The sequence below is a fragment of the Lacerta agilis genome, chromosome 3 (assembly GCF_009819535.1).
Source record: "Lacerta agilis isolate rLacAgi1 chromosome 3, rLacAgi1.pri, whole genome shotgun sequence".
NCBI lineage: Eukaryota > Metazoa > Chordata > Lepidosauria > Squamata > Lacertidae > Lacerta > Lacerta agilis.
The window spans coordinates 24507570-24520203 of NC_046314.1; the positions used below are offsets into that span (position 1 = coordinate 24507570).

The 12634-nt window shown below is 37.6% G+C and overlaps 1 protein-coding gene across 1 annotated transcript; it reads left to right on the top strand.

Annotated features, from left to right (window-relative positions):
• Positions 1-2929: 2929 nt before the first annotated feature.
• Positions 2930-12225, top strand: ALLC (allantoicase). The gene is made up of 11 exons (XM_033143051.1): positions 2930-3046; positions 3970-4020; positions 4737-4824; positions 5009-5134; positions 6262-6341; positions 7651-7783; positions 8144-8299; positions 9650-9723; positions 10057-10165; positions 11552-11679; positions 11890-12225. The coding sequence occupies exons 1-11, from the start codon at positions 2957-2959 to the stop codon at positions 12040-12042; spliced, it is 1188 nt and encodes a 395-aa protein (XP_032998942.1). The 5' UTR covers positions 2930-2956; the 3' UTR covers positions 12043-12225.
• Positions 12226-12634: the final 409 nt, after the last annotated feature.

Sequence of the window (12634 nt, forward strand, 5' to 3'; positions counted from 1 at the left end):
TGGCATAAAAATAAGGATGAATTAAAGGCAAACACTCAGCAGGAAGGAGCAGAATTAAATAAGCCCATTATTATGCATAGGTGTTGCCTCGAAAAGAGGAATGAAAAAGAAATGCAATACGATAAGCTGTTTAGTTTAGCCATTTTTCATTTAAAACAGGCAGTGGAGGATATAATTGACTTAATATTTCGTATTTCATCAAGTGGTTGGATTTTACCTTTAATGGCTCTTAGCTAGCTTCTGATGGAATTTTTGTGTTAAATTTTTCATTTTATTTATTTCCGATTTTTTTTTAAAACATGCAATTAAATTTTATAGGCAGCACGTGTGAATAGAGAAGAGAAAATAAAAGTACAGTATGAAGACTTCTCTTTTCATAGCTGCTGGACAATTTTTGGTTTTATGTCAGTAAAACGTAAGTCTCTCTCTCTCTCAAGCCTTAAAAAAAAAAAGCTGTCCACTTTAGAGGCAATCTCCGAAGAGATAAATAATATATATATAATATAACATTAATAAATTCAAAGAACCTTGGACAAATCTTGGAAGAAGTAACGAAGAGCGCAGCAAATCAAGAGGGATTGCTCGTTGCAAACGGACTGGTAGCATGCGGGGAACTGTTTGCCATGCTGATGGTCTTAGGACCCTGGCAGCTGACCAGCTTCTGATGCTGTCAATTTGCTATTAAGAGAAAAACCACCCATGCCTCCTGTTTCAGCAGATGGGATATGTTGTGCATATGTACACTCACACAGTATTACTACAGGCTTTCTGCCAAGGTAAGTCCACGCTACATGAGAATGATCGTCCTCTGGCCGTTGTGTTGCTAATACTACAAAAGAGACCTTCTACTCCAGGCATGGTTCCAGGAGCAAAGTTTGTGAAGGCCAGTACCGTGGTTGAAAATATGAGTTTAAAATGTGTCACAAACACCCTGCTTCGTGCATTTTGCTAGGTTAATTTAAAATACGCTGCTTAAGTAAAAACAAACAAACAAACATATTTTAGATTTATAAAGAGACTGCACATTCTTTTTGTATGTTTGTTTGAGGAAGGGGGTGAGCGTTTAGATGGATCCCTTACAGAATCAATAAAGTCTAATGATTGTCTACTGGTTGTGTAACCTGCTTATCGGGGAATGTCCACCAATGCGTTTAAAACACTAGTCTCTTCACAGTGCAGATTATTTACGGCTGTCGTGGACCAAAACTACTAATAGAGTAAGACTAATTGTTTTTTATTCATTTCCCTTGACATGTTATGGCAAAGATATTTCAGACTGAATTATTTAAAAATATCCATAGGCATGTCCATATTTCATGTTTCCCAGTGAATTGTGAAAAGTTTCAATTCAGTATAATTTAACTATTTTGTTCCCATTTTTGCTGGTGTGCCTAGACGACACAACCTGCCTATATGCCTGTAACTGATTAGCATATAGTTATTAGAATATATAGCACTAGCTTTTACAGCTGAAATGCCATTGCTCTGTATTGAAATAATTATGGTAGCACAATTAATTACATCTTATTTGCAACCTTGTAAGCGAAAACGAAAATCAGCATGTTTTTATATTAATAACTGAACAAAAGTAATCTTTTAAATGTTTTTACAAAAAAGAAATCGCAACCTTTCAGCTGTTCCACTTGGTCAGGAGGACGTCCAAGTATATAAACTTAATATGCTTGGACTTTGAGAAAAAGTTACTGACAAAAGACTCACGAGTAGCTCTGCAACAGTAATAATATATTGTGGATGTGGACCAGTGTTTTTATTTAACATTCATAAATGAGCTGGGGTAAAGAGTGAACACTGAGGTAGCCAATTTGCAGATGACACTTGATTATTCAGGTGAATACTCAAGGAAAGAGTTCCAACATAATTTCTCCAAACTGAATAATTGGGCAACAAAATGGCAAACAAGACTCAGTGCAAGCAAGTAGCCTACGCAACACTTATTAGGGGGAACAATTCCCAACTTCATATATACACTGATGGGATGTAAGAAAGCTGTGGAAAAAGGGAAATTCCATACTTGGGATCATTAGGAAAGGGATTAAAAAATAAAACTGCCAGCATTGGAAGACATTTATATAAATCTATTGAGTTGCCAAATTGTGGAATGCTGGGCATGCTTAAATTAAATATAATTGAGCTGGAAACGGTGTAGAAAAGGGCAAACCCAATGAGCAAATGTTATACCGTAATTTCTTTCATAGGAGGAAAACCTAAAGTGCTTGGGGCTGTTTTTCTTAAAAGGCAACAAATAGATGATCATGAATACGAGTCTTAGAACATTAGGCACGGTTTTGACGAAGGAATTAGAGAAAATATTGTTCTCCCTCTCTTTTAAACCTAGAAAGTGGGGTCACCCTGTGAAACCAGTTAGCCATAGATTCAGAACTGCTGTTAAAATTACAATAAATGTACAGAATTTGCTGCCACAAGATATGGCGACACAGTCCACTGGCTTAAATGGGTTTCAAAGAGGATTTAAATCCATGGGGTGAAATGATACTTCAGTTCTAACGGCCACAGCTAAAAGGGAACTCCAGAAGGCCAGCCACATGGGGCCTTTCTGCATTTACCATTTATAGTGGTGTAATTTCTGTTTGATCCAGTGTTTGCCTGCTCCTTTTGGTCACATAATGCTGTTATTAGCAAGTGAGTATGCTCCTTTCCTTTCCTTTCCTTTCCTTTCCACACAAATTGTGGGTTGTGCCTGAACTGAGAAAATATCCATACCTGTAGTAGCCTTGTGTTCCTCAAGCCAGTAAATACTGGATTTACTTATTTAACCACTATTATTTATTTAATCAAATTACAAGTTTGCTTTTAAGAAAGGGGGAGCTTAATGTGATAAGGTGGGGATATATGATTTATTTTATTTCTCTTCCCTTTTAGAAGAGCAATATCTTTTTTTTTTAAAGAATAATTCAGTGTGATCTTTTGAAGAAAGATGACTGTTCATCTCTCAGAAAAAAAGGGCAACGTTTTACCTGACTTCCTGCATCTGAATGACTTGGGATGCGAATCTGTAGGAGGGAAGGTAAATTCAAAGAAATTCACCGAAACAAGAGAGGTTCATAAAAGCAGATGATGTTTAGCGTTTGTGCAGGGAGTTTTTTAAATCTAACTTCTAGAGATATAAAGCCATTATCATAATTATTATGATACCAAGACATGTTTGTCTGCTTGAAAATATTTTGGTAATAGAAACAATAGGTTTCAATAATTAATTTTGATAGCATTTTCAAATAAAAGTGCTGCATAAAATATTAAATCAAAAGCAGCTCCTACTGTAAGACAGACAGACAGACACAATTGCACACTTTCTAGTGTAATGTTGATGTTCTTGTGCAAATGGTATCACAGGTGCACAAGTTTAAGTGCTACTGAGTGCAATAATAATAGCAGTTGAACTAGGATTTGTGTAGCCTCTTTCTCACATATAAGACACCCATTGGATTTGGCTTTTGTGTTATGCTAGCAGAATGGCTGTGGTGTGAGGAGGCTGGTGCAACTGGATATCATCCAATACCATCCTACAGCACCTTAAGCAGTTAAAAACCATATCAAATATAGAATACAATAAGTATAATAGCAATAATAATAATAATAATAATAATAATAATAATAATAATAATAATTGCTCTGTAGCATTTGATTCATTTCAAGCTATCCAATACACCCACAGCCAGCCATTCTGGTAAAGATTGAAAAACAGAATTCATTACTCTTTGAACAAATGCAGTTTTAGAGCTCACGTAAAAAAAACCCAAGGCGAGGGCTGATAGTATGTCTCAGGGGAAGGAATTCCATAACTTGGGGGGGCAATCACTAAGAAGGCCCTGTCCCTCATACCAGCCTGCCTAATCTCAAAGAGAGATTTCCAATGTCACATCTAAAATAAAATTAGTAGTTACATGTAAATTGTAGCTGTAATTCATGCTTCTTTTTTATTTTGTAAAGGTTTTATTTGCAACGGATGACTTTTTTGCTCCTGCAGAAAATCTCTTAAAGGTAGGTATGCAATATCCAGGTAGGCACTACTTTGGATTGCAGATGTATTCTGCTGATAAAGGCCACTGTGATCCTCTGATGAAGGGTGGGATATAAATTTAATAGATAAATAAAGGCCAATTAACAGTCTAATGCTTAAGGTATTGCTGCACAATTGCCTTTTCCAAGCTGTGAAAAATTTGGGGTGGGGCACACACTACATAGTTTCCTTTCCTTTGTATAAGAATAAGCATTTGGCCAATTGTGGTAGTGATAATATACAGTAGTTAGGTATTTTCAGACTCTGGCTTTAATGGCTGTACATGGAAGAGTGTCTCTTTAGGTGGTAATGGTGTGCAACTTCACTTATCTCAAATGGCCTTACAACACAAGGGCTCCCCTTATAAACTAGCTCTGCTTCATTTGGGGTTGTAGCCCACCGGATTTCTGAATTGAATTCCATCCTCAATGGCACCACTATATGGTAGACGCTGTTCATGTGCTAGGGCCTTTTTCAGACTGACACCAACCTAGCCAGCCCACTAGCCCTCCCTTTGCCCAGTTCACTTTTAATTTGGTTCATTTCACATAATGAACAGAAAACCCTGAATCAAGGCATTCTGAGGCACCTACTATAAACATACAGGTTTGTACTTCTGTCAGCTTTAAACCTTATTATAATGAAGGGCATAATGCAAGCAGCACTACCTTGAACTTTTTCATATATGTTTTCTTAGAAACAAAGACCAGCATATCATGCAGACCTATTCACCGAGTTTGGGAAATGGAGGGATGGATGGGAAACCAGGAGGAAGCGCATTCCAGGTAAAACAGCTGAAGTTACATTTATTCATTTTAGAAGACTTTTCTTTTCTGAGAGAATTTCTGAGATTATGGTGAAAGGTGGGTAAGGAATCTTATAAATAAATAGGATGGGAAATTTCCTAAATCTACATATATTGACTTTGGTTGGGTGTTGCATTTTAAAGGTTCTTCCTTTGTGTCTTAGGTCATGATTGGTGTATCATTCAACTGGGGGTGCCAGGTATGATTTATGGGTTTGAGGCAGACACATCTTACTTTGGTGGAAACTGCGCTCCTCAGATATCGATCCAAGCTGCTTGCTTGAAGCCAGGTAACTTAAGATCTCAAGAACTTTGTAGAGGTTCTGATGATGCTGTACTAAAACACAGAAAGGTGACAGGAAAGGGATCCTAGAAGAAGCAACATCAGGAGAACAGTCGCGTTGTCTGAAACTTTTATTAAAGGCCTAAGGCTAGAGCAGGCATAGGCAAACTCGGCCCTCCAGATGTTTTGGGACTGCAACTCCCATGATCCCTAACAGGACCAGTGGTCAGGGATGATGGGAATTGTAGTCCCAAAACATCTGGAGGGCCGAGTTTGCCTATGCCTGGGCTACAGATTACGAAAAATCATGGAGGGGGCAAGGGAAGCCAAACATGGACCCTCAGCAGGAGGGATTGGCTATTGGGAAAGTGTGAAGGAGACTTTTTCAGGTTTAGCTACCAGGCACAGGATATCTAGGCACTAATACAGGCACTGGAGATCAAAAAGCCGTAGCAATATTTCACCATTCATGACTCTGCTTGTTTCTAATCTTCAGTTACCAGCACAGAGCTATGCTGACAACAAAAGAGCAGCAAGGGTATCCAGATACCTCAGTTGGTAGAGCATCAGACTCATAATCTCAGAGTCGTGGGTTCAAGCCCCACGTTGGGCAAAAATTTCTGCATTGCAGGGGGTCGGACTAGATGGTCCCTTCCCACCCTACAATTCTATGATTCAATATCTGAAATGGCACAAATGTGATTAGGAGAGTGTGCACTGATTATGATGCATTCATCTCACATGCTGCTACATTGTGCTAATCCCAACCTCATCTGCATCACAGGGACATCCTGACAGAAGCTTTCTTTACCCCAACAGTATCAATGTAGTAAACAGCAATGGTCGTGTTGGCAATGATGGAAGGGGGTGTTGTCTCTCACATATCAGCAGTTTTTTCGTTTTTTTCATGTTTCTGCACGTGGTGTTCAAAGTCATGTTTAGTTTGCTCTTTAGTCTCCCCAAAAGGACCCTTGCCCCCTTAGCCCTACAGTAGATATCCTGTTGCTAATATAATATTTAACGAGATAAAATAGTGAATCTAAACAATTAGATTTTCGGAAGTGGATGTGGCAGAGGTTTTGATTATGCCCATATTATCTACTTAAATTTCTGTTGGGCATATTGTCTTTGCAGAGGAGGTACCAGCGCTGCCAGCAAGAGGGAACAGAATAGGAACAGCCGCTTCGGATGAAGAGCTGAGGATTGTCAAGGAGGTAACTGGGATGCCTTTGTAGGAAAAGCACCAGAGAACACTGAGTTATTGCGCTAAAATTTATCAAAATGTTTAGACTACCTTCACCACCTATTAGTGTGGTGTCTGCTGAAGGGAGGAGCTAAAATTGCCTCTGCATCTGCAAAATACCAAGGTGGGGAAAATGGATAGGCTGCATCATGCAGGTGCCATATATAGGGAGTAACTTGCAGCAACCAATGAGGATAAAGGCCTATTATGCTTCTGAACTCTATACGCAATTCTGCTTCTCTGAACCATCTCCCACATATCCCCTATTTCTCAATTTATTTACCCACAGCTCTCTCTGCAGCCCTAATCTCTAAAGCCTTCTTTACAAATAATGATAAGGAATGAGTTGTTAAACCACAAGTTAACTATGAGTTATCCCTGACCACCAAACAAGCCATGGCTTGTTTCTCCAAAGTTTGGTTTGTTTTCTAGCTGCTCTTGCCGCATTGCTTTTATAATTCTGTGAGTGCCTGGGGTGCCAAACAAGCCAAGGTTAAGGAGGGGTCATGGGTTCATACATATCACCAAGCCATAGTTAAAACAAACCAAGGTTAGTAAGCCACCAACGAACCATAGATTCAGAATGTGCTTTGTTGGCAGTAAACAAACCATTGTTAAAGCTGCTGGCTTGGGTTCACACATAACACTATGCCATTTTTTAATTAATGCAACATTTGTAAAGGGGAATATACAAGTGTTTGTGATAGGGTATAAGCCTATGTGCCTACAATTGTTGTATGTGCAAATCCTCTGCTTCAATCTGTGAATATCAGGGGTGGGGCTAACAGAGGGAGCAATGCAGGGGAGTCCAGCAACATTTTTCACTATGCACAGAATAAATACATAAAAGAGAACATGTGAATTGTGATGAAAACATTATCCTATCACCACTCCTGCTTTTTATGCACTTAGGTAGACCTTAGATATTGCTATACTTGAGAAAGGGCTATAAACAACGGGTATTTGGAATTTCCTTGGAGTAAACAAATAAACAGGATGGGGACAACAAGTGGCCAATGGAGCTGTTTACCAAATCACACCTATCTACAAGTTTGTAACATTAGTCACCTACTAAACTTGCATTGAAGTGGCCAGTTTTAGCAGCACTGCACATTTCAAAAGTTTTACATCTGAGTTACGTAAGCACCCTAAATATTTTAAAGGTAGTCTTGTTGTGGGCATGGGGCCACCTCTATACCAGCTCAGGTGTATTAAAAAGAAATCTAAGTAAAGTTATCATTTCCTTGAAAGTTAACCAGCTAATGAATATTTATTTTTAGATGAGGTCAGATGAATGGACTTCCTTAGTTCCCATCTCAAAGATAAAATCAGGAAACCTTGATGCTGCCCAAAACTATTTTGTTGCAACTTCGAAGCAAAAATGGACACATCTAAGACTCAACATATATCCAGGTAAGATCCCTATCAGAGGAAAGGAACCTGTGACCCTCCAGATGTTGCTGAGTTATAACTCCAGTTATCCCTGACTATTGGCCATGCTGGCTGGTACTGACAGGAGTTGGGAGACGATGAATATCTGGAGAACCACAGCTGTATATGTAACAGCATTTTCTCGTATTCTTTCCTTGTTATTTCTGTCTCTCCCTTAACAATTATCATAGCATTTATTAAGTTATATCCTTCGTATATTATTGTAAAATGTAACTACTAAAAATATAGAAATGTGCATATGCATTATTTTCTCTGATCAAAACATGTGCATCCTTTTCTTCTGGCATGAAACCAGAAATAAAACACTTTCCCCCCTCCCAGATGGTGGAATTGCACGTTTAAAAGTGTACGGCACAATGCAGAGAGTATGGCCACTCTCTGGCCTGAACCACTTGAGTGATTTGGTGGCAATGGTGAACGGAGGTGTCTGTGTTGGATACAGTGATGCTCAGTTAGGCCATCCTGGGAATATTTTAGGTAAGAATGACATCAGGCTTTGTTTATAGCCATTGATTTGGTTTCATGTAATGCAGTTTGAACGTGATGTTTTCGTGAAATTAAGCTGTCAACTTTTTAGTGAACCGCCAAACAGTCCCTCACAATTGTTGTTTATGGGAATAATCCATGAAATACTATGCCCATTAATGGCACTTATGCTCAGTAAGCCCAAGTGAAATAAACAGGCATGGTGCAAGCAGTAGTGGTTGGTGAATTCCACTCTGTTTTAGCTGAGAGGCCAATGACACTGGTTAAGCATGACGTTTTGCCCAGCTGAAAATAGTTTCTCCAGTTTATAGGTACAGTAGATGAATGGGCAGAGCAAGGCAGAGAATTTTGGATATAATTTTTTCAGATATTTTTTCACACTCCTCATTTCCCCTTGCATTAGGAAATTGCAGTGGGTAGTGGTTCGCATGTTCAACTTCATTCTGAGGAGAGTGTAATTTGTGGTATTTCTTTTTTCCAAGACTTATTACAAAACAGGGGGACAGAGAACCACTAGTCTTTAACACAGTACTGGTTCCACAGCCTGTTCTTGGATTCCTCTTGTTTCCCACGACTGCTTTTTGCCTGGCAGTTATAAATCTTCAGACTCCTTTGCTATTTATAGTAGAATTCCAAACACATGGTCATGGAAAATGAAGGCAAATATATATATATATATATATATAGGAATAAAGTAAAAATCACATCCAGATGAAACATTTGTATTAGAAAGACCCAGCTAAATAAGGTATTACTATCTATCTGCAATATGGATGAAAATCAAATGTGATCTACCATGAACACTAAATTATGGGTTGCAATATTTAGTTATGGAATTAGTTTGATTAATTAATTGAAAACGGTTTTGTCAGCTACAAACATGCCACTTATTAATAGGGAACCCATAAGCACGGGAAAGTGCTTAGTGAAAATTTTGACACCCTTGCATTTGAACAGCAGATCGATATGCCATATCAGAAACTCATTTTGAAACTTCACTTGAATGAATGTTTAATATGCACAAGTCCAAGTCCCTATTGGGTATGCAGAACTAATTGTGTGGTTCTTTGGAACCTGGCTAAAGCATTTCCCCCCCTTGGAAACTGTTGTTTTATTATTACAGAAATTTTATTAAAAAATCATCATTAAGTGACCAGTTACAATATTTACAGTTAATTAGCTGGGGTTTATCTCATCAGTAGATAGCCCTACTAAATTCAGGGGGGGGGGGAAATCACTTTAGAACATATAAAATTAAGGAATAAGGTGATTCATAGTTAAGACTTTTGAGTTATTCTCTCTATATAGTGTCTCTGCTCTTTTGTTTTGGTGACGGGTTAGGACCAGGAAGAGCAAAGTCCATGAAAGATGGATGGGAAACAGGTAGAAGTCTGCAAAGGCCACCCATTTTAAAGGTAAGAAACAAATTATTTATAACAACTCCTATCCAATTTCTAAACATAAGAACACTGATCTTTAGAAGCTGCAATGAATGGAAGATTTTCAGTATTCCTCAGCTTTTTTTGTCATTAAAGTATTTTATTGATCTTTATGATGACTCCAACAACAGTGAACACACACAACAGTATACTGAAACAAAACGTTTCCAGACAAAATACACTTTTTTGAATGAAGGAGATAACATGGAAACTGCTGTGCATTGGAACCCCCCCCAAATGGATATTAATATGTGAGTGGATCACGAGGGGGAATCAACCACTTAAAAAAAATTTTCCTTTTAATTCCAGCTTGGTGACAAAGGAATCTTACTCGTACCAGGAAGTGAATGGGCAGTCTTTCGATTGGGACATTCAGGTGTTATAACGCACATAGAAATAGACACCAGTCACTTTAAAGGTACACATTTCTTGTTATGTTTGTCTTATGTACTTATGTCAAACCCTCTTTACCCAGATAACTCAGTGAAAAGTTTACTACTATTCAATGTGTTTCTAAAGATTTTTTTTTAAAATAATGTATTTATTAACTTTTTTCAAAAACATCAACAAAACACATAAAATAAACCAATACAACAACTACAAACACCCCACTGATACAAAAATAAAAAAAACTAAACAAACTACAAAATACAAAAATGAAAAACAAAAAATTATTTGTGAAAGACTGCTTCTTTCCTTAACATTGTTACTTGACTTCCTCATGTCTGTCCTTCCTGTGTTCATTCTCCTTCATCTTTAGTAATTTCTTTACATTGTAGCAACCATATTTTCTTATCTATTTCTTAAATTATTGTCTCAATTCATTATTTTGCATTTCATTAACACTTTACATAATTCTAAATCTGCAGTCTAACATTTCTTACAAGTTTTTTTCCTAAATTTCAATCTTACTATATTTTTTCAAATACATTTTGAATTTCTTCCATTCTTCTCCCACTGCGCAGTCCCTCTGGTCACAGAGTTTCCATATAGTCAAGATTTTGGTCCAAATATTTATATATATACCTGGAAGATTTTGTTAATATTCAGCAGATTTTGTTATGCTAAAATCAAGCATAATGAATGTTTTAAAATTTTAATATTTTGTCCCTCCTTTCAAGCAGTAACAGGCAGATGTTTTAAGAAGCAGACTGTGGTCAGTAATATTCATATTTCACCATTGAATATGCCCGAGGGTACTTGAAATATACTCAGAGTCAGGTGTGAATTTCATGCTCTTTATTCAGCCCATAGTAGCAAGGAATGAGTCTTTCCCCAAAATGTCTGCTATATATACATTATTTACACAATGGGCCCCACGTGATTGGCTAATTCCGGGCTACTCCTCTAGGCCAATCAGGTTGCGCATTCACTTCTTCCAGGAGCCTGATTGGCTGCTCTTGCAGGCCAATCAGGTCGCTGATTCACTTCCACCTGAACCAATCAGACTGCTGCATTCTGGATCCTATTATTCCAGGATTCAGCTCAGTACATAACAGTACTACTATATAAGCATGTTTATTTGAAGAAAGAAAGAAAAAACACCACTCTCTTATCACTGAATTCAGCAGAGTTTTACCTCAGGAAGTGTGCAAAGGGTTCCAACCTTAAAATGCAACCATATCTCTCTCTACTAGAAGTAATACTTACTGAGTTGAATGGGACTTCTTCCTGGGTAGTGTATATAAGATTGCAGCCCTAATTTATTTGGAAGGAACTATTAGTATATCACATTCAATTATTATTATTATTATTATTATTATTATTATTATTATTATTATTATTATTATTATTTTACTATTAGGAAACTTTCCAGATACATTTAAACTTGAGGCCTGTATTTTGAGTACACAAGAAGAAAATGAATATAACGCACAAAAGTGGACTTTGGCGCAAGGTCCAAAATGGAACACACTGGTACCTGCAACAAAGGTCAGTTTTGAACCTCTAGATCAACTGAACACAGTATGAATATATCTGTATTATGGGTGGGAAGCCACAAACATACAACATCTACAACTAGACAAATATATATATATATATAAGATTGGAATGACAATCTTGTCTGCAACTATTATTTCAGCAAAATTCCTTGTTGGAATATTTAAATGTACCAAATTTATCGTGTTCTTTCTCCCCCAGCTTAAACCTCATACAAGACATTTTTTTGATGGTACTGCCATAAAGATGCTGGATGTGTTTACTCATGTGAAACTTACTTTTGCTCCTGATGGAGGTGTAAGTAGGATGCGTCTCTGGGGATTTCCACGGGCCCTGCCAGACACGAGGAAGTAAAAATGTTCTCATGGAAAAGGCTCTGCAGAATTTCACTCATGGTTAATACAAGCCCGAATACAATTCATCTATCTGCATTCATTGAATTATACAGTTTTCCACATCATTGGTTCAAATGCAACAATTTGTTACGGTTGTACAATAACATCATTTCTCTGGCTGAATGAATAATTTACATATATATTTGCTAACAGGTTATCGGATTTGGAAAATGGTATTATATAATAAACAATGTTAAAAGGCAATGAATGCAGCTGTAGAACGGATAGAGCACATAAGGTAGAAAGGTTTTGTTTTTGTTTTTTTAAAGCGCAGTTACATATCAAGCCGGTTATATTGTTTAGAGAGTGTTGGACTAGGATTTGTGAGACCCGGATTCAAATCTCCACACAGCCATGAAGCCTACAGGTTGACCCTGGGCCAGTCAGATACTCTTAGTTTCTTGCCTAGGGTTGTTGTGAGGATAAAACAGGGAAGTAGCAGAACTGCATTTGCCACCTTAAGCTCCTTAGGCGAAAGGTGGAATATTAATGTAATAATAAATAACCGGGACTGACCCAAGGCAGTTTGCTGCCTGATGTGTGGCACTGCA

Excerpts from the sequence above, each read along its gene's own strand:
- ALLC (XM_033143051.1), top strand. The coding sequence starts at position 2,957 with ATGACTGTTCATCTCTCAGAAAAAAAGGGCAACGTTTTACCTGACTTC. Across the intron at positions 4,021-4,736 it reads CTGCAGAAAATCTCTTAAAG|AAACAAAGACCAGCATATCA; the intron begins GTAGGTATGCAA and ends ATGTTTTCTTAG. Across the intron at positions 8,300-9,649 it reads CCATCCTGGGAATATTTTAG|GACCAGGAAGAGCAAAGTCC; the intron begins GTAAGAATGACA and ends GTGACGGGTTAG.